The sequence below is a fragment of the Neopsephotus bourkii genome, unplaced genomic scaffold (genome assembly GCF_033783945.1).
Source record: "Neopsephotus bourkii isolate Nb327-2 ecotype Australia unplaced genomic scaffold, CSIRO-AGI_Nbou_v1 NB_804, whole genome shotgun sequence".
NCBI lineage: Eukaryota > Metazoa > Chordata > Aves > Psittaciformes > Psittacidae > Neopsephotus > Neopsephotus bourkii.
In genome coordinates, this window is record NW_026901300.1 from 43,782 (window position 1) to 66,681 (window position 22,900).

The following is a 22,900-nucleotide window of genomic DNA, read 5'->3' on the forward strand; positions in this document are numbered from 1 at the left end:
ATAATGCAGAGTTCAGACATTAACAGGCCAGGACTGTCAATGCAACATAAATCAGAAGAGAATGTAGAATTCTTCCAGCCTTTGTCATCCACACTAAGTTTGCAAACTGCAGATCATGTCAGATCCTGAAACATCCTTTCATTTTGAAAGAAGTCCATGCAAATACCACATGCTGTGAAATACTATCTTAAGGGAGTTGTTTTGATAAAAACAAACAGCCAATCCTAAAGATTAATGCTTCATCTGAAGCACTGGGGTTATTAATCCCACCTTCTTCTTTCCACTGGCCCCAGTAGTGAATGTTTTCTAGAAAACTGCAGAGTGCCAGATGGTTCACTATTGGAAATCTATACTAAAAAGATTAATGTTACCCCATGACAGGGATCAGTCATTTGCAGAGATTTCCTAATACAAGCAGTGACATTTGTTGATCCAGACTGGCTGGATGAGCCCTGCTCTGAGGAAAAGCCTAATTAGTTCTCAAAGATTCTAAAAACACTGGGGCCCAGCTGCTGAGCTGCAGCTCAGCATCTGAAAGAAAATTACATGTGTAAAGAGATATACAAGTAACGCAGACATCCAGATATGAGGGATGCTCCTCAAGCTGCCTCTCAGCTGTTAATTCTAACACAGGACATGGAAAGATGCTGGTACCCCCGGGTGAGTAAAGTATGTACAAGTGGCCACTGGAAAGACTCCAAAGCCAGTCACAGCGATTGACTCTTGTAGTCCTAAGTGTCACTGCTCTTTAGACAGAAGAGCTGTGCACAGCCATAGTCGTAACACCCACCTAGATGGATCTCAACACACAGTAATGAATTCCAACTGTCTTCACATCCTGCATTTATGTGTAAACTACACACACTGCAAGGAAGGTGAGTACAAAAGAAACAACCCCCTTTTACACAGAAGTTACCAAGTGTGAACAGTAGTTACTGTATTTCACTGTAGCCCTTTTTCCAGATGAATGAAAGCACCAGTATGTCCAAGGCCACTGTAATTTCCAAACCACTTAGATTAACCCTCACTGCATTCAGGAAAGCAGTGAAGCACATGCTTTAAAGTGAAGCACACACTTAAATCCCATTGACTTCAGTTACGCATGTGTGCTTACACGCTCTCCTGAATAAAACGGATGTAAGCATGTGTTTAAACTTGAACCTACGCTTTGTTGAGATGAGACTGTGAAAAGAGTGAAATTCAAACTGATGTGAGAGACACTGCTTGTATCACCAAGCTACAAGGCCCTTCCATCTGCAGAGAACATAGATACGTGTTTTGGAGGGAAAAAAGCTACATGCAAGTGCTTTTGTTTTCCTTCAAAAGGACATAAAGAAGTGAAAAAAGCAAAAGAAAAGGCATAAAAATTGAATCACTATCATAGAATCACAGAGGGGCTTGGGTTGGAAGAGACCCTAAAGTTCACCCAGTTCCAGCCCCTGCCATGGGCAGGGACACCTTCCATTAGAGCAGCTTGCTCCAAGCCCCTGTGTCCAACCTGGCCTTGAACAATGCCAGGGATGGGGCAGCCACAGCTTCTCTGGGCACCCTGTGCCAGCGCCTCAGCACCCTCACAGGGAAGAGCTTCTGCCTAAGAGTTCATCTCAGTCTCTCCTCTGGCAGGTTAAAGCCATTCCCCTTGGCCTGTCCCTACCGGCCCTTGTCCAAAGCTTTTATATAAAAAATGCTTTCATATAAACTATACAAATGCTCGATTCATCATTATGAAAACCTTGACAATCCTGAGACTGACACCAGTACAGATGTTAACTGTAGAAACAGCTGTTGCAGCTGAAGACATTGCAAACTCCCTACTGGTTGTTATGGCTCCCCCACTGGAAATCACCACATGCAGCCAGCAGAAGGGATCATGTGAGTGCACCTCCATCCATCACGGACAGAATCAACCACAACAGCTTAAAAAAGTGGAATACTGCAGTTATGCTTAAACCTATTCAATGCTGGCTGGTGACGGAGGTGCAGGAGCACTCATAGGAGACTTCACATGGCGAGACCAACTACATCTGACATGGCTAAAAGACACAACCACAAGACTGACATGCATGCTCCATACCTGATAGTAATACACCATGATTTCTTTCTGTATATAAACTCCTAGAACAAAAGAAGCAAAAAGTAAACCACCACCACAAAAGGTACAAAGTCCTAGGAAGTTCCACAGAAAAATAGGATTTGGGAAGTATGTCAATCCCTGCACACCTAGTGACTGCATTACTACTTGTTAAACAAGACAGACAAGATCATCTGCTGGGGCAATCTGGCTCTGCTGAAACCAACGGGACTAAACAGGTCCACATAGGACTTGAAACTCTGGCTGGACCTTTTCACATCCATGAACACAATGACTAATGGTGACAGACAGCCCTGAACTGATTTCTGATTCTTCAGTTCACCTACTGACACACGGTACTTTTGTGGGATAGCCTTTCCACTCCAGTTGTTCAATTTTTTTTCATCTCCAAATTCAAAGTTAACGTCAGTTATAAGCTGTTTGAGATAAGTACTGTTAATGTACATACACAGAAACTAATGAAAGGAACTCTCAGCCTCTTACTGCGATTCTGCCATAGTCCCAGAACAGAAATCATTCTGGTGCTATACAGAAATTTAAACCAATATGCTCTGCATATCACCCCCCTTTTGATCCCGTATGAGCTCTGCCTTATGCACGATTCATGATGCAGGAAAATATTTGCTTCCAATATATATGCAAAAGCTTCATGAAACAAAGTGTGATTAACCAAAGTTAAATCAAGTCACCTTAAATCAGAGTTTTAAAAATAGGTATTTATTAAGTATCCTTCTTGGTGGTATAAATATCCAACACAGACTTAATCAAGAGCACATCTTGGAGAAAACATTCAAGTAGCACACAATTTGAAACCACTGCAAAAAAGCAATCAAAGCAAAGCATGGTCATAAATTAATAGCAAAAGTTATATATCCAAACCAGACTAAAAGTAATTTTGTAAGTCAGCAGTAAAAAGTTAAATAAACACTAATCTAATCTCTTTTAGATGCAGCAGTGAACAGATGAAATACTTTCCTGTTCTCCAGCTAGATGAACACAGCCAGCTGACACAAAAATTGAAAGAAGGGAAAACTACATCCCTATTCAGGCCCTAAGCATTGTGCAAAGCATGAGCACAGAAACAGGGGAGAGAAACAGACCTCCTGGGTCAGGGGAGCTGTTTGTAAAGGGAGAACTGCAAAAGGGAGTTTGGATGCAGTGACCTCTTGATAATGGCTGCGACCTGTTTTACCAAGCTGCCTTTCTGTGCACTTTTAGGCAGCACAATCATCCTTTTATAGGGAACAGGAATTTCACATTCCTCTGGGGTACACAGAGAAAGGAAACGATTAGTTCCTCCAAAGTGGTATCCTATATCAGAAGCAACAAATTTCTTGGAAACATGGAATGGGGAAGAGACAGACTGAAGAAACAGAACAGGTTGTCAGTGGAATTTCTAGGGATTACCACTTCTCAAAACCCTTGTGTTTCGAACGTTCACATACATATCCAGCATTAACATCAGGTGGAGGACTCCATTACTGAAGGTCCCTGGAGAAGACGTGGAGAAGTTTTAGGAAACAAGGCTACCAATAGCAAAATAATAATATGATTAATTTCATATCTGAAATGATACACACAAGTGAGCCTGTGGCAGTGTGAGTATCATGAACTCATGCACTGTCTGAAGCTTGCTTTATCTTTCCAAACAAATTGCAGCAACCTTACCCTCACATAAACATCCCGGATTACATTCTCAAGAAATAATAAAGAGGACTTAGTTGTTACTTGTACCGCAGAGAGGCAAGAAAAAAGGACTTTGTGACTGAGCTGAGGAATGAATGGAGAACACATTCAGAGCTGGCTCATGAAAGTCAGACAACGACAGAAAAGCAGAGAAAATAAGAAAAAACACCAGGAACTGAACTGGAAAAGTGAAATTTCTAACAAGGCTACAACCAACAAATGTAATAAACTTGGGCTTTGACTCTGAAAGGTACCTAAACAAGTGCCTGTTGTATATGGCATCACAGTGAGCTCCCTATGCCTGAAGCCAGGCAGACTTGATAAAACTGTCAGCAAATCAACCCAAGAGTGTTCTTCAAATCCTTCCTTTAAATTAATGAGTGTGGACAGTTGGACACTGACGTTTTCCAGTTAAATACAACAAAACTTGTACTGATTCAGACAGAACAACATCCTTTGAACTGATCCAGTGCTTGGTAAGAAAGAACATGGTGATCAGAGGGCTGCTAAGTGGACTCTTGCAATGATTCAATAATGATGGTGTCCTTTTATTTACTGTTTCTGTACCACAGGTAATTTAAGTAAGCAATATGTGCTTAGTAATCCAAACCCATCCAATCATCTGCAACCACTGGAAACAATGGGCAATCAAATGACATGAGGGATGAATGAGGAAGGCTATTAAGTAACAGAGCGGGAATCAGAAGGAAGGGTGTTTCTTCTCCCTCCTCAGGGTCAAGGAGTGCTCCTACCGCAGAAGAAAACAGAATGCCATCAGGTGTCATTGCATTAATACATCAGAGAGGCTTCAAGGAAGACGCTCTGCTATTATTTGCAGGACTTCTTTTCTGAAAGCACATTAAATTTGCATTAGCTTGAATGGGGAAAAGGGATGGCATATAAAGGGAGAGGGGGCTGAATTAATATTCATAAGCAATATACTGGAAGAATTCAGAAGTGGGGATTTGAGGGAGCTTGGAAGGGGAAAGGAAAAAAACCATTAGAACTAAAGACCTCCTGCGTAACATGCTCTGCTCTCAAGCAAGATCTGCAATGTCTCTTCCCCATCCACACTAACCATGGCCCAGCTCTGAACAGCTTTTGGATTCCCCACTCCAGGGCACTCTGGGGAGGAAACTGTTTTGGCTGGAGCTTGCAGGAGCAGGTGGCACTCACCAGCTGGAAGTAATTTTGCTCTTGTTGGCACCACAATGGTTCTTGGACTACTCTCAGTTTGCATTCAGTGGGGAAGGGGGAATGGGGAGGGAGCAAACAAGTCCTTGGTGGGGTTTAACAGCATCCCAGGCTTCACGGCTGCCTCTTCCAAGCTGGCAATTCCAAGCACACAGCCGAAGACATAGCGCTTTGAGAAGGGGATGCATGGATTTGCCAGCTTTGAGGTGAAGGTTTACTTGTGCTTCCGTTCTATGCTGTGAGAGCACATTGCCTCTAACACAGCTGCCACTTCAAGGTGGAAACAGTCCTGTGAGCCAGATGTTCATAGTGTGGAGGAGGCAGGAAGAGAGGAGAGGAGCATGGCTTACTACCAGGTGTAAGTGATCTCTCTGCAGATGGACAAGCCAGCATCAGAGAGCCCCAAAATACATTCCTGTTCCCAGCATGTGTGCTGCCAACTCTGTGTGCGTGTGCTTCTCAAACACAAACAGGGGCTGCAGCTGGAAAATTCCCGGGGCTACTGCAAAAGCACAGTAGTACAAATACTTCAATTATTACCTTTAACATCATATTTTATCAAAGAAAGGAAGGTGGAATGTGGATACCGTAAGTGTGGCAATGCCATTAAACTGGTTGTTACCGTAAGTGTGGCAATGCCATTAAACTGTTTGTCTGAACGTAGTTATTTCTGTCTTCAGAAGCCATCTGAGAAATCAAAAGGTAAGCATGGGAGTGGGAACAGAGCAGTTCCCTTCTCCAGTGCTCATCACAGCAGAAGGAACTCAAAACTGCAAGAGCATCTCTTCTAGGAGGTTTAAAAATGTTTTTAAAATGTTGAATTTCTCTCCTTTCTACTTTTTCATTCAGCTGTGCACCATCAAAACCCTTCCATCTGGCATCAGAGATGATTCCTTCAACCTGCAACATATTCCTCTTGCAGTCACTGATACACCCAACAGTCCAGCCCTTGATTTGAAAGGTTTTTTTCATTTCCATAGGGCACACGTGTATCCATGTGCTACAGTGATGCCGCTCCAGACATGAACTTCACTCTCGGAACCAGCCTTGCACACACACTTGCACAGGGTACAGCAGTCATTTTCCCCCCTCCAGGCTCATCTTTCACCACCATCCCTGACAGACACATCCTCCTTGGCAAAGATTACCACTTTGCTAATGAAGTTATTTCATAATCTTTTACTATAGCTGCTGTCTATTCTGCCATTTACAACAACCTCTTTTCATCTGCTGTGCTGGAGAGATTTGTCAATGCTACTAATATTATGGAGTTCTATTACAGTGATAGCTAGAAATCTGTTTATCCCACGTACTACACAAAGCACAGACAGGCACTGTCTCTACACTGAAGAGCACTCTTATAGAATCACAGGATAGTTTCGGTTGGAAGGGACCTTAAAACTCATCCCGTTCCAAGCCCCTGCCACAGGCAGGGACACCTTCCACTAGAGCAGCTTGCTCCAAGCCCAGTCCAACCTGGCCTTGAACTCTACTAGGGATGGGGCACACAAGTCACTCAATAAAACAAACAGCTAAAACATTCATATGAAATACTCACATAAATGACTTCATCCACAAGTGATTTTCACAGATTTTTCCTAGAAATTCTTTTAATGTGATGCTACACAATATACCCAACCTTTCTCACTGATGCTGTAGGCCAACCTTGAGTTTGTACCAAAAGCATACACAGTAATGCAAAGACATCTCCTGGAAAACCGTCCAGCAGGAGTGAACAGTTACCATCCTGCAGCGCAGCTTGTCACCAGCCTCCTCAGTAATGCAAACCGCACTGATATGATAGCCCATGGCAGAGGTGTAGGAACTGTAAGGTCCCTTCCAAGCCAAACCAGTCTGAGATTGCACGAGTCAAAGCACTACTCATCATCATGCAGGATGGCTGGAAACAGCCTTTGCTGGAGTGAAGGGTGGATGTGGCATCCATGTCTCTCTGTGGGAGGGAGAGTTCAGAACATCGAGTTAGATGAGATTTCAGGAGGCGAATAAGCTACTGGAGCTGAATGCACATTAACCCTCAGGTGCAGCAAAGAGGAAAAAACATTTGCCCTGATTTTCTTTTTGCTTAAACAGATTTACCATTGCTAAAGTAAAATCTGTCAAAAAACAAAACCCCGTCACTCCTTAATGGTGTGAGGACAGCAAGAACCTAATCGTGTTATTCTTATAGACAAAGTGCTCCCAAATATCTGTAACGAAGCATTACAGCACGCATTGCAACTTTACAAGCTCTCATCTAATTCCTTCCGCTGGAACGAGCACACAAAGCCTCCATCCAGCCACACACACGGCTCGGAGCTCAAGCCTTCAGCAACCTTGCTCTGATGGACACTTTTTTTTCAGGAAATGACACAGAGACATAGGTAAAAGGTGATTTGGATAGACTGCTGTGTCACAAATTGTCAGGATCTGATTTAAAGACCTTGCCTTTGTCAAGAAAGACAGTTGGGTGTCTGCTTTAAAGAAGTACTGGGAATATTTTCATCAAAGGTTTGAATTGAAAAACAGTGGGAGGTAAATATCCGAGATGTTGCCAAGAAAGACCGCTATATCCGTGCAATTACCATTAACAGGGGACAGCAGTGGTTCAATGAAGTAATTCAATCTGGTGTCCTACATTTTATCAGACAGCAATTTTGAGTTCTGACATAAAAGGCTGAGAAAAAGGATTGGACTCTTTTCTGTGAAATTCAGCCTTAATTCTTGCAATCAGGAGATGTGTTCTCTGCTTCAGGTACAATCCTGCTATCCCTGCAAGCGACTCAAAAGAAGAACATACTAATATTCGCCATAACAGTAATCATTCACACAGGAACAAGTCAGATTTTGGGCAAGTTTTGGAACTGAATAGCACACTAAGGCACTTAACTACACCAGTATCCCCTTATCTGTAAGTTTGATAAGAAAAACATCTATTGTTCAAAAGATTAAACACAGTGATCTGGCCTGAATTAGTAAATGTCTCCTTCCAAAATAGGAGAAGGAGAGCATTCCTTCACAAAATGGCAAAATTACAAGTCTATGGAAGCTCCCATCAGAATAACACCATCACATGGCTTCCTCTTCTCATTAATCCATCCCATGTTGCGCTATTTCTTCACATTTCTCCAGAGCCCCATATCCCCCATTACTCTGGAGTTAGTAAAATGCCACTAATGTTGATTTCCAAGGTCACCACATTTGCACAGCAGCTCTGCATTTCCTCTCTGCAAGACAGTTCTCAATAGCACACACAGCTCCCATGCCTGGCAGCAGGATGGACCTTCACACCATCTCAGTACAGCACTCAGTGTTTCGGTGTCAACCCAAGTAATTGCCACCACAAACCCCTTTTTCAGGGAACTCAACAGATTTTATCCTTTATCCTTTCAAGTCCTTCTTACCACAAAGCTTTTTGCCATAATCCCTTCTTTTTTGCACAAGAGCGCAAATTCTACAGATCCTCAGGTCATGTAATGTAGAAATCTTCCACTTATTTTAAAACCACATAGGAGAAAATGTTCATTTTATCTTTTCCTGAGTAAAACCTCACCATAAAATACCACCAGAAGACAATCTGCATCAGAAACAGTCCAGTATTGCTCTCTCCACTTGGGTTACAGAAAAATTCCCCCAAGTTCAAAACTTCAGTAACAAGAACCAACTGGCTCTTGTTTTGTATAGAGCATGGTCAACCACCTTTGAATAGGATACAAATCCAGGACTACGAACAAAACACTCTGCTCAGGGATTTCGCATCCCTTTTCTCTTCATGAAATGATGCAGAATCTCCTCTAGAGACCCAATGGTACCTTAAATAGCCAAAATATTAAACATAGAATAAATACATTCAATGCTATTGAGCATTCTCTTGTAATGATATGAAACCGAGACCCTTGGAAGATGAAGGCTTTGCATATGACAGCTTAACTGCTTGCAATCAAACTAATTTGTGGTGCGATGACCTAAAATGAGTTTAAAAGCACGATAATGCATGTTTAGCAATCAGTGAAGCAATTCCTTATTATTCAGGTTCACATCTGCAATCTGTGTCACATGTTATGGGAAGAGAAAAAAGAGGGGGAACACAAAAAAGGAATTCTTGTGCTCTGCAAGAGATGATGAGCAAAACATGAGCTACAGCAGCTAACATGGGGCATTAGAGAGCAAATTCAGACTGACAGCAAATCTTAAGTATTTCTGTTCCTTATAGAAAACTTATGACCTCTAGAAGAGGGAATTACAAATTGAAAATTAGCTTAGAAATAATCATGTCTTGTTTTTTCTAAATTGATTTTTGAGGAGAAAAATTTATTAAGGAAATTTACCTGAAATACCATCACAATGTGGACTCAAGGTTTTTAAACTGTAAATGAAGCTAGTTACCAACCACCTGCAACACTGAAGATACTACAGAGAAAGCACAGCACGGCTCAATTCCAGTAACTAAACCAGGAGTGGACTTGGGTCAAGGAGAGTAAAGGCTTCCCAAGACAGCCAAGAAGCAAACTCTAGCTCAGCACTCCTCCATCATAAGGGACAACTGCTTGGGGACATCACCTCCTGAATCACCAAATGTACCTGGGCTCTGTCCTAAAGTAATTAATCATCACACTGGTCAGACAGAGGATTAAAATGTGTTCCAGCAATGAGGGGGTGAACCTCAAAGACCTGAAACTCTGAAATCTGACCTCAGTTCTGCTTACTTGGGTAAGAAACTGCTCCTGGGCCCTGCTTTCCTTCTTTAAGATTTGGACAATATAATTGCACCCAATTCAAAGCAGAACTGTAAGGATTAATATTTTCAATTCAAAGTATTTTATTCCAAAAGCACAAGCATGCATTAAGGCAGGGTGAACAACTATTCAGAAGGGCTGCAAAACCAATCAGACTTTCATCATTCCAGCCCAGATAATTTATTCTTCTCGCCTAAACATCCCTCAAATATTGAGTTAATAATATGTGTTTCTCTTAACCTCTAGAAAAATACAGGTTTGTTCTCCAAAGTCAGCTGTTTTGCTTCAGCTATTCTCATCATGATTAGTAGGATACTGATAATATACATAAGCTGTTTTTGCTGTTCTTGCTTTGATGGCCATATTGTTAGCAAACTCTTTATGGAGTTCTCAGCTCTCCCTAGGAACAACACTACAGTTTACAAATGCTAAAATTAATAGAGCTGGGGTAGGCTTTATTACGTGTAATGCGTTTAGTTGGCAGTGATGATGCCCCCCTTACAAAGGCTGTTACAATAAATTGTGTTTCAATAGCTCCTGGAAAATACAAGACAACACCTAAAAGCTTTGAGATAAAGAAACACCAGGGTTTCCAGGTCTCACTGCTCCGCACCACATCTGCTCCACTGAGGTCTACAAATACTCGTAGGTACTTATGGGGGTCTTGTCCACTTTTCTTGAATATGAATTTCCTATCATAAGATTCATAATCTCTCTTGTCAGCTTCACTTCTGCAAAGAATGGGCACAGGGAGATTTTAAAGTGGAGCTAAAATGGATTTCAGTATACCCTTCACAATAATAATTGGTAAAACTAATTACAGGGAGAAAATTGGAGATCATTCATTACCCCACTAAGCAAATTAGGATTTGTTAACAATGATTTATAGTGCCAAACACAGGATAAAGACTGTCTTTGCAACTGTATTCACAGGGGACATGACAGTTTATTAAGTGTGATGCCATCTGAACAGCCACCATTGCAGTGCTTTTGTAGACCTCACAGCATTTCAGGTGGATACACACTTCCACCTAAGCAAAACACATTTGTATGTTTAGCTTCTAAAATCAAGCACTGCAAAAACAACTATTTACCAACACCACTGTCTACATGATGTGAAGTAAAGTACTGTATCCCCTCTGTAACATTAGCTGGTTGCGTGTATTAAACCTCTTTTGAATGAGACTTTTGATCTAATCTGTTTCTCTCCTTTGGGAACTAATGGGTCTTACTTTACTCTCCTAGAGTGGAGTCTCTTAGCACACTCCCATCAGAGGAGCCTCAACATCACCACAAAGTTGACCACCTCAAGGAACAAAATATAGGCTGTATAGGATCACTGCCATTGCATGACGATGAAGGAAAAATCTACTGGGTTTAAGGACTCTATTCGAGAATATGAGCCTAGAAAATGTGCTGGTATAACTAATTCCACATTTCTTCTGTAAGTTAATGTCTGGGGCAAAAAGCAGTCCTATTGCATAGTGAAATAACTAGCCTTATCTAGGCCAAGCACTGGTTTTCCATCATCTCCCCAGTAATACCACTGGTGCTCCACTTAAGTCTCCTTGGGATGAGTTTTTAGAGCTCTGAGTAATGTAATGCAACATTGCACAACACAGTGTCCCAGTGGCATGCTGTAACTACACAAACATCTGCTGAACTGAACCCACTCAGGGCCAAATTGGATAGCACAACTGATTAGTTAGAGCCTTTGGGAATATGCTCACAATTTATATTTGTTTGAGTCACCAGCCCATGTGCAAATCACATTTTTCCTTTTTCTTCCTTTTTTTAAGGTGGAGCAAGAGCACTGTTTGGAAAAGAAGTGCCACAGGAGTTAGGTTCTCCCTTCCCAATACTATTTCCATCACCAGCTTGTCACCAAATTTTGTCCAGCACTGAAATATCCACAAACTCTCTCCTTTCTGGGACACAACCTGCTAGCTAAAAATAAGCATTAAGAAATAGGAACAGAAAACCCTCAGAAATTGCCACAAAGACTTGAGGAGCAGATCAGTGAAAGGAATGGAATCAAACTGCCATAAACAGAGAAACTCCAATGGCCAAAGAACCTGCCAATCTTGGGAAACGGGTTTGGCATTTAAAAATACAATAGTCAGTTATTTAGGTTTTGATTTCTGTTCTGATTTGTGCTGCAAACCAGTGAACCACCTGTAACCTTTAATGCGAATCTGCCTGAGTGTGAGACACACACCAAAATACAGCAATAAGCATTCTCCAGAGTAAGAGAAGAGAAAAAGCTTTTGTGATCATCCAAGGTCCAACCATACTCTAAACCATCTCTCTCAAACACCTGAAATCACGGAGGGTTGGACATTAAAAGCTCATGTAATTCAAATAACTTTCAAAGCTAAAATGCTGGGGTTTTCCCTAAAATTCTATCTCCTTTCCATTTATCTGATCTGACTTCTGGGCAAAACATAATCTACCTTAGGTTCTATCTTTCATGACAGTGACAATTTGCAATGCAACAAATGTCAAAGACAACTGGGAGATCTTCCACAAGCATTTAGTTGGGATTCTCAGGGTGGACCAACCACACATCCAATCTTCTTTCACCTGCACTGAACATGCACTGGACTGGTCCCATAGAAAACAAGAAAGTCAGGTCTGTGCAAAAGGCTTCTGAGGCAAATTAGAATGATTTTTATCCCTGTTTCTTCTATGATTATTGATTTAATAGTATGTAAAAAGGAAAGGGACGTGTCCACTCTGACAATTAGTGCCAAGACCAGATTCCAGCAACAAAACCTCCAGAACATACCAGCACTTGTGAAAGAAGTACAAGTTGTTCCTAACTGAACAAAACTCCTGGAGGTACTTGGAACTCCTTAACAGCTCTGCATCACTAACACTCACTCAGTGGTTACATGCATGTGTCCTGCTTTCCTGAAGATACCTCATGAGAAAGTCTGCTTTATAAATGGCAGCTCTGATCATCCCAGTTAGGTACGAATGAGGCTGACTCCCTTCATGGAGATTCCCAGCCCTCTCCATTGACTTCAGAGCAAAGATGGGTTCTCAAAGCAGGCAAAACAAATGCCCGCCCCAGAGCAAGCACATTTTCCCTTTACCTACTGCTTTTCAAGGAACACTGATGTAGAGGCAAAAAGAATGTAAAAATGCAGTCTCCAACTCTGCCAGTCAGGTATTTACCTAGTTACAGCATGAAATTAGGCAAGATTTCAGCCTTCACCACTACTATTGGAAGCACATAATGAATTACTAGGAGGGAACTATCACAAAGATACTACAAAATTGAATTTGTATTACTGGGAAGTGGCAGGTTTCTATAGGCTCTCTATAGAATAAAAGGATCCAAAACTACTTTTTGCTTTGTTGTAGCATCCACAAACACTGCACACACATGACCCACCACTCATCAAACCTGAGTGACTGGCATAAGAGTGGTTCTTAAAGAAGATTCCAGGTCCAACATTACATACGTGCTAGGTAATATGGTCTAAACACACAAAGGCTCCATCAGTACTTGAATTTAAACAGCAAACACAAGCTACTTAATCCATCCCTCAGTGTTCATTCAATTCTGAATTTGCTTCCATCTGTGGTTCTGCTTTCTGTAGTAGATACGCTTAGACAGTGACTCTATTGTTTATCTATTTTAACTTACCTGGTTGCCTGTGTTCCTTTCATGTGCTACAGTAGGTAGTATTTCACAGTCCAAAGTACAAAATACAGTGATCAATAACTTCCACAGGCAAAAGCTTTATTATTATCTATCAAACTGAAAACTATTTTTGTTGTATTTGAGACCAATAAACCTTGTTTTGATGTTCTGTGTCACACTAAGCACAAAAACTAACCATCTTTTCCAGTTAAAAGCTTTGGGGAAAATAAAGCCAATTCAAGTGCATATTCTTTTGCACTTTGATACTACAATGATTACATTGATCAGAAACACATGCTAATTGGAGCATTCTGGAGCATTTTTCTCATTGTCTGGTACCACAAAACACATCTGGGTTTTATTTGCCCCATGTAAGTTAATAAGAGGACAGACTTTTTCCAAACAATAAGCAAGATAATCCTAAAAACAATTTTCCAAAGTGAAAAGGAAGGAAAAAACCAACCCTCCATGTTTCATCCAAATCTGCTTTAAGTGTAAAAATGACTTTAAGACAGAAACTGAAGGACGTTTTCTATCTATTCAGCTATTAGTGAAGAAAGAATGTTAAAGAAATCTTATTACTGTGACTAGAGATAAGGAACAGCACAGTTAAATATACCATATTAATGGAAACTAATAAGGGATGTCTGGCCCACCTACACAGATCCAAATGAGTGTGATGCAAAGTGACAATACATTGGCACTAGAAGATGTCAAGCTTCTTCTTGTTACTAAATCCCTAACTTGGGAGAACTGGAAACTTTCAAGCTTTTTACTGGAGCATAGGGGATGTTGACACCTTCCAGATTTTCACTTTACTGGACCAACCCACAGACAGTATGGTGCAAGGGAACAGCAGATGGCTTTTCTTCTGCTACCTCTACTTCCTAAAGACGAAGCTGAACATTGTTCTTAAACCATACATATTCAGCTCTCGCTATAAGGAGAACAAGGCTTATTTAAATACGTTTAAGCCTTCCATCCCAGATTATATTTGTCCCATTCCAGAGCATGTCTGTATATGTTCATATGATTTGAATTTTAAGTGCTCAGAGAAAGGAAATCAATTTGTTCTGAACCATGGAAAGACATTCAAGCTTTAGTCTTAACACAAAATAAACGTTGAGTCATTTGGTATTACTATTCCCTTCATCCCCTCCCTCTAAAAAACACATGACACAAAAGAGGGGAAGTGTTGGAAAAAGAAAACCATTTTTTTCCTGTTTCACAACTTACCTTACATAGATCTGGGCTTTCGTACAATTAGAAGAAGTACCACAAAACTGTTGTCAACTAATAATGCCCTTTTCAGACCTCACCCCTGGCACCAGTAGAAACAGTCAGTCTGTCAGAAGCCCAGTGTAAATCCAGCAGGACATGACATTTCTCCAGGTATTAAGCAATTTTGGTGCTTGCATTTTACACTTTATACGTAAGGTCACACGTACCCAGTTTAATCCCATAACTTCCTTATAGGATCACAGACCTCTATGAAAAAAAAGACTAAATTTCACCATGTACTAATGAAGAAAATTACTCTCTGGGAATCTGACAAGAGAGCAACAAAGTTTTCCCACCATGTAATCAAATCCTGTATAGTTTTCTTTTCCCCAGAGTTTGATGAAAAGATAAAAGCAGACTTTGATTATGCTGTTAACCACACTGGGCAATGCTATAGGAAAAAGTCTCACTGTGTTTTACCCACCTGTTTTTGACATGCATAACGCTCTATTTCTCCTACAGATATTATAAAGGCAGAAAAGAAGTGCTTGGAGAGTATGACACACGTTACCAGTGAAACAGAGTATGAGCAATTTAAATACAAATCTGGAAAGAAAATAAACAGTGCATTGGATTGACTGGAAAACAGTTTTCACTCCCATATTTACCTGTGCAAGTAAAATGCACATTGATGAATGTGGAAATAAACAGATAGAAAAGTAGGAATATAGACTCTTAAATCAATAAAGGGACATGCAAATAAATAACAAAAGCAGACCGATCAATTATCAAACCAGCTGGGGCCTGATCCTCTTCTCATGACATTAAATGCAAATCTAGCATAAATACAATACAAACAAGCTGTGTTTTCCCAAATGATCTGTGAGACATGGGGCTTGTAACCAACACATGGAAATCACTGTGTCACGTTCTCCGGTCTGTGGTGCACAGGAGGTGAGACAAGAATGCCAAAAGAAGCTCTTTGAAGCCTGTGCATCAATGAGAACCAGTACATGATGAAATTAAGACCCTACCATCTCAGATTAGAGAGCTGGTAAAACCACAGTTCATTTTACTTGGTATAATTGTGCAAATTAAATACCGTTGGAATGTATGTAGTAATTAGTATGACACCTGATTAGTTCAGGAAAACACTGACCACCATGTCTGAAATATTACTTACAATGCATTTGTGGAGGAAGAAATAGAGAAAGAGAAGTTAACCTATCAAGCAGACTAAGATTGGTTATTTATTCCTGTTTCCATATAATAAGGCACTTTGGTTTCAGGAGTAATGTTGTGCTGTTCAGAGGCAATGTGTTAAAGCTGAGATACACTTACAAAGTAGCCTGTTCCCAAGCTGGAAGGAGCTGAGCTCTGCAATAAAACACAAAGACAAAGTGGAAAGTCAGTGATGGTTTTTAACACGTTCCAATCCACACAGCTCATTACCAGCCCTTTCCAAGCTTTTCATCACTACATCACAGCACCAATGTGCTGCCCCTTGTCATCTGCTACTGAAACAAACATGGTGTTGCTTAATTTTTCCCTTTACATCTCTCAACGAGTCGGAGATGGTAACGTGCTATTTACTGAATTCCAAGCTTCTGCGGTGGACGTAATTGCCAATTTATTTGACAGGCAGCTGGGTAATGAATTAATGATGGCATTTCGCCCTGCACTGAGACTAAACAGACACTCATCAACCAGCCTCCCTGACATGCTGACATTCAATGCCCTGGACTCCAGCTACTCAGCTTTGTGGCCACAAAGGGGCAGGCGGGAGGGGGGAAAGGAAAAAAACCATAGACTGACTTCAAAACAAAAAGCCCGGTGGGTTTGGATGACTTTTGCAGTGTCTGACCTGTTTGCCAATTTATTCCCGAAAGGCCCCGGTTAGTACACACATAGTGCTTTCCTAAAATGAGACATTTTGTAAACATAATTAGTAGTCTGAAATGTAAAGAACATGTGGGCACAGGGAAGCTGCTTCACTTGCTGCACCACTGCCTGGAGAAGGCAGTCACTACAGCTTCCCGTTTGGATGGCCACAGTCTTTGACAAACCAAAAGGGTTTAAAAGAATAAGACAAACAAGCAATATCTACAGTGAGAAATAAATTTCAAAACTCAAACCCATAAAAATAATTAAAACTAATATTACCACCATGAAAAATACTTGAAAGGTTTAAATGCTTTAAAAAATGCATCATGACAATCAGGTTAAGTGGGGCACAATCACAGCCTCTGTATTCACAGGAATTAAGGAGATAAAGGGGGTTGTTTCATCATCATTGTTTCAAGGGGGTAGTTTTAGTTTTTCATCTAAGCAATAGGGATTACACAGCAGGTTCTCTCAGAGCCATGGTGAGAGACCTAACCACCCCAGTCCTGATCCAGGTCACTGCCTACTACATTAAAGGGTGAACAGTTTCCAGCACTACAGCCCCGTCACCTGAAGCACTCAAGCCAGGCTGCTCAACAGACAAGGAAGCAAATCAGTTCTTTAGCAAACAGTGGGCAGTCCAGATGACCAGTCTTTAACTCCTAGAGCTCAATTCCTGTTCCACAGCACAACCTCACTTCCACTAAAGACACAGCCCAGTGATTACCAGGAACTGAACAGGGGCCTTTGTGCATCAAAACCTTGGAAACATGCAGAGTTTGCACCACTGTCATCCCTGTTCCAAGACACTATTCCAGGGAACCCTAAGAGCAAATTCTCTGATTTCTGATTGTCGAGTGCAGCACTTGCATGATAAAAAATTAGCCCCAAACACGGGCTTATGGGATCTTTTTACTGAAAGATGAAATCTGTTTTCTGGCAGAATCAGATTGTGCAAAGAAATTTCAAATTAACACCAAAATTCATCGTAAATAATCAGAATATTACTGTGTGTTCACCAAAGCACTACCGAAAAGAGAGGTTTGAGAGGTTATGTACACATAGGGGAAAGCCTTCTGGTTTAAGACATTAGAAGAGATTTATTTAGAGGAAATCACCTTGGTTGTCATGAGGGTACCAAATACTATCAAATCAACAAATGCTGTTGTGACAAACTAAACTGCTCCACAGCTTTGGAAGGTTTGTGGCTCCTGCTCCTTTAGTACTCTCTCTTAGTACGTTAGTACTCTCTTATGGCCCCTGAAGGCCTCAAGAGCTGCAGCCTACAGGCTCGGTCACCAGCATGTAAGGTGAGCTCCACAGAAATAAATGAATTCCCAAGTCTTTTTAGCCCCACACTTGCTGCTCTGGGGCCTCAAACTTCCTCTGCCACAATCACCCACAGCAAGACCCAACTGGTCCAGTGACAATGCCCCTGAAAGTGCTTCCGCAGCAATCACTGGGTGGTGCAGAGCAATGGGCAGTTCAGATCTGGGAACACAGCACCCCCGGGCTCAGCCAAAGTGCTCTACCTCCCTCTACATCCCTGTGACCACACAGCTGGGAATAACCTGGCAACTGCCACAGCCCCCTTCATCACATAGCCCAGACACTGCTTCCAGCTAGAAGGTTCCCTTCATGGGCACGTACGGCTTGTGAGCCACTGTGCCTGCAGACTGCGGATCTGCAATACCTTCTGGACAGCACATTTCAGCACCCTTCAGTGCAGTATCTAATGCATTTACTTCCCTGGTCAAGCACATCAGATTTCTTGCCCTTTGCTTTGCTCACTCTTTCTGCTTCATGCTATTTAAACTCTTTTCATTGAAGCTACAAACCTACCCACAGAATTACAACATGTGCAATCATTAGAACTGCTTTTGTTTGAGGGATGGATGGATGCCAATTGAGTCCCACTCTTTCACTCCCAATTTCTCAAACTTACTTTCCAAGCTGAAAGCTCCAAAGTTTGCATTCTGCATCTGTGTGTCATTTTTGTCTGCTTTTTATTCCAAGTTTGGAAGGATCAAGTATCAAAACAAAACCATAAAAAGGAAGAAAAAAAGAATAAGCAAACAAAATATTTCCCACTGAATATTTCCATTCCTTCAAAAGCGATGCTGCAATGGCTATGGGAGGACAGTCGAAACACAGCAGTCGAATGACTTCCACTGAAAAGAAACAACTGTGCATTTCCAGGGAATTTGAGTTTGCTGGATGGAAATAGAGCCCTGCACACACTGCATGCTGCATATGGACCGTACGATTTGCAAACTCTTTTGAATTGGAGGACAAAAGACTGCATTGCACATGCATGGATGACTAAGTCAGCTGTGCTGTGAACTGTGTGTGGACAGAGCAGAGAGGCTGAAGCGAGGGCTATGCAAGAAGACAGCTTCTCACCTTTTGTGATAACTCCCAATAGCGAAAGGATCCTACCACCCCGTGCCCAGCCTGGTACCAACTGCTGACAGTGATACTGTGTATGCAGCATCTTTACAAGCCCATGCTGAGTCGTGGTCCTACATCTCTTATATAAAGTGTGCCTATAATAGAGGTAATGGTTTCACTTTCCGAAACCCTTTGCACAATTCGACATTAGATACACTATTTGATATTCACACAACCACCAGCAGAAGCCTGCGTCAGGTGCCCATCAGCAAAACACAAGTCACTTGTTTAGAATTAACAGGGTTTTGGTTTTGTTATTTTCCTTCTGTAATGAAAAAGAGTATTTTTTTTCATTTTCTTTCCTTTCTTAAAAAGAACAACTTTTGGCCCAAGATCAAAACCGTAGTAACCCTCGTGCAAGCATTAGTTTATTGTGTACCAAAGAAAATTACATCCTTGAGGTCTTGGAAGGCACAGTTCTACCCATTTTGCATATATATTGTGCATTACTTGGGGAGCTGGGTGGGGAGAAAGCCTGTGTTGTACATATTTGTTCTGGCTATTGTTTATGCAGGTCTGACTGAATGAAGGAACAGTGGGTATCATTTCAATTTCTGATGTCAACATCAAATTACTTATTTAATTTCATGCCTGGCGAAGCATTGTATAGCTACACGCAGAATCATTTCACTTCATTTGTTATGCTGTGTTTTCGTGGCGATTGGCTTGCCTTCCAACTGACAGCTTTAATTACGACATGAATTTGATTGCACTGCCGAGGAATTAACATAATGCAACAAAGCATTTAAGCACCCAACCTTAGACACACAAACACACACATACACACCCTCGCATACACACACACAAAGCAGCAGGCGCTGCAGCTGATCAGCTTCTGGCACACACACACAGGCAAAAACACACACAGAGCTGTGCTGGTGTTATTCCACTTTAGATACAGCCAAGATTACTGGGGATATTCTGGAGAAGACAAAGTACTGAGGATTTCAGAGCACATAACCCAAAGAGTGTTTCTCAATTTGTCTTTCCTTGGGCTCAGTGCATAGTGGGAGGAATGGGAGACAGAGAATTGAAATAGCCCATGTTTGAGGCCAAAACTGTGAGCTGCCCATAGGATTACATTACTGGGTGTGTGGACAGCTTTCTTCCTAATTCAGACAGCAGCAGATCTGGTGGGCAGGGCACTGTAGGACCTACTCCTCACTGCAACCTCACTGGAACCTATCAAGTGCCAAGTACACAATGCAGTAGGAGTGCAGAGCTACAAAGCACTGGGGAAAGGTAAGCACTCATGAAAGAGCATGTCAGCCTTGATGTGAGCCCAAGGCGAGACCTTTGACAGAGGGGAATGATTCCTGCTCCACTCCCTGTTTAAGAACTGGAACAATATTCCAGACAGAATGGTGCCAGCCTGAGTTTCCCTGTGCAGCAGAAACAAGCAGAGGCCAGGCAGGCTATGCTTGTGGAAGACCAGTGCTGCTGCCCAGGCCATGACCACACATGAGAGGCTTCTTCTGCTGATCCCTTGCTGAAAGCCTCACCAGAACCCACACCAGCAGGAGCAGGAACGGCTAGGGGTGGCCTAAGCACCTCAGGCTTCTCCAGTCAGTGCAGGCTTGCACCATCACTACATCATCATTATCAGACCAAGGAGCAAGGTTCACACTTCATGGCCATCAGATTTTTAACAGCACCGGCAATGACTTCACTGAGTGTGAGCTTCAGTTCTGTGGTAGATAAGGAATTCAGGAACATGCACCAAAGAAATCAGGGGGTTTGATTTGTCTTTGAATAGCAAAGGGGTGGCTTAACGCTCTCTGTGTTTACCATCCAGGTTAGCTGTAATTCTCATGTTCTCCTCAAGCCATCTCCAGGCTGCTTTGTAAAACATGGCTAAAAAGTACCCCTGTATTCCAAAAGTGAGAAGAGTCAATTAAAACTAAATACATACAGAAAGATAAGGAAAACAGTTGAGTGAGCTCCAAGCTGAAGAGAAGAGCAAGCTCTGCCATCTTGTCTCCAAGCAAAATCTCAACAAAATGAATTCTACTACTGGCAAGATTTTGATGAGATTAAACTGACTACAGCACCCTATATATACAGGAGGAGCAGCTTTCCAATTTCTCTTTTAGGCCCCTCGAGCTACCTCTGCCCATAAAGGAAAAAACAAGTTGTCATTCCAAAAAAATACTATATCAGGGAGAAAGGCAGAGAGATGGGTTTATGAAATTCAAAGGGGGAGATGTGTTAGGGCACTGTCAAACACTTGCAATGGAGCACTCGAGCAATAATTATCCCTCATCTAGCAGAGGTCAAGATCTCTGCTAATTATATTCTCCCACAGAGGGGTGTGTGCCTGTGTGTCCACGTGTGCAAGATGAAGACAAAGAAAGGAGTTGATGGAAATCAGTCTCACTGCATTGCATCTGACAAGAACATTCTTCTCCCTACTGTCTGACGCTATTTCAAGCCTCATTATGAGGAAAGACTCCTGTTTAACGTGGTCTTTTCATTGAATTATCTTCTTTTCATTTTTGACCACCTCTCTTGCAACAAGCTGCAAATTACCTGCTTGGATCTCATTAGCCTGGAAAGGAGTCACCCCTTGTAAACATGCTTTGCATCAATCTCCGCTGCCCAAAGACTGTAGGTACATTTACAATATGCACAGTTGAAAGATATCTGACAGGAGAGGGAATGAAGCCACTGACATGTCAGTTTGCAACTGGATATTCATTAAACTATCTCCCCCATTCTGCATCTGTCACTAAGCTATCACTTAGGCTCCGCATTAAAGCTCGGGAAGCTAACATTTCTATTTCAACAGCTTGCTTACAACTAGGGATGTGAAAATTGATCATCCACCCAGAGTACATGCACTTCATTCATTATACAGATTCCCATGCAGTAGCCACGCTTCAACTTACAATGATGTCAGGCTGCATTAGTGGGAACCCATTATATTTCATGTCCAAAATTTCCTACTGACCTCAGGGTTAACCTGCCTGCAATATTTTTCAGTTTTGTTCTATCTTCTGTTGAGTACACAACTTCTGGCACATTTTTTTTTTGTCCTGATGAAATAGATGCTAAACCAGAAAAGGATCTTCAGAGAAAACTTACTCTTTGGTCTGTAGTTTTATCTGGACAGTGTTTGGTAGTTATCATTAGACAACTCCTATAAAATAACCTGATAAAGCCCTTGATGCATCTTTGTGCCTAACAGGACAGTTCAAGGCAGGTTCACCCACAGCTGGCAGTGAAAGGATCACCTCCACTTAAGGCCCTGCCATTTAACAGCATGGGGTGTTTGCCTTTGGCAGGAAGAACTGCAGAACAGTGTTTACTTTTCCTAACAAAGAGTCTGGGAGAAGCCACAACACACTCAGGCAAGATGAGAGCTCTCACGTGCATGGGTTTCAAATCTCAACTGAACTGGCAACTCCAGACCAGAGAGGCATGCTTGTACTGCAATGAATTATCAAAGCATAGAAGAACTTTACTTATTAAGTAAAAGGTGAATTATGTATAACACTTTGAAATGTATATTGTCACATATATTTACATAATATTGCTTTTGAGCAACCTGTGAATCCCTGCCTCCTCTCTTGTGTGCACAAGGGAAGTTGTATTTGCTCTCCACTTCCTTTTCATTTGCCACAGTGCCAAGACAAAGAGAAAGTTATTGTAAAAACATCAGAGGAAAAACTGTATTTGATCAGTGGAAGGGGAACCAGGACTCTGCTCTCACTGCCACGTCTGGCAGTGCAATGCTATGAGCTGCTGGGAAGCTCAAATAAGCCTTGGAGCTGTGCACTGAGTACATGGCAGGGGAGTGACAAGGCTAAATTAAAACCATGTTTGTAAGAAGCTGTGAAATGTTTTGCTGGAAGGTGCTGTGTAATTGTTCATTGCAACAGCTTCTCAGCTGCCACAGGGCTCAGAGCAAGCTAGGATGGCAACAGGGGCAGGCTGACGGTCAGCTGCCATCCACTGCTACCTGCACAGAGCAGGTACTGACCATCT

At 41.8% G+C, this 22,900-nt stretch overlaps 1 protein-coding gene across 3 annotated transcripts in view; it reads right to left on the reverse strand.

Moving 5' to 3' along the window:
* The window catches only part of LOC133213302 (autism susceptibility gene 2 protein-like), a 369,269-nt gene that overhangs the window by 12,361 nt on the left and 334,008 nt on the right, over nucleotides 1-22,900 (reverse strand). Inside the window, exons 4-5 of one of the 3 annotated variants that reach the window (XM_061355451.1) lie at nucleotides 15,920-15,955; nucleotides 10,362-10,436 (exon numbers count right to left, since the gene is read on the reverse strand). In XM_061355451.1, the coding sequence (XP_061211435.1) occupies nucleotides 10,431-10,436; nucleotides 15,920-15,955 (42 nt within the window). In that variant the 3' untranslated portion in view covers nucleotides 10,362-10,430. Of the gene's footprint in view, nucleotides 1-10,361; nucleotides 10,437-15,805; nucleotides 15,956-22,900 lie in introns of those variants that run through there. The other 2 variants (XM_061355448.1, XM_061355450.1) reach the window with 2 other exon arrangements.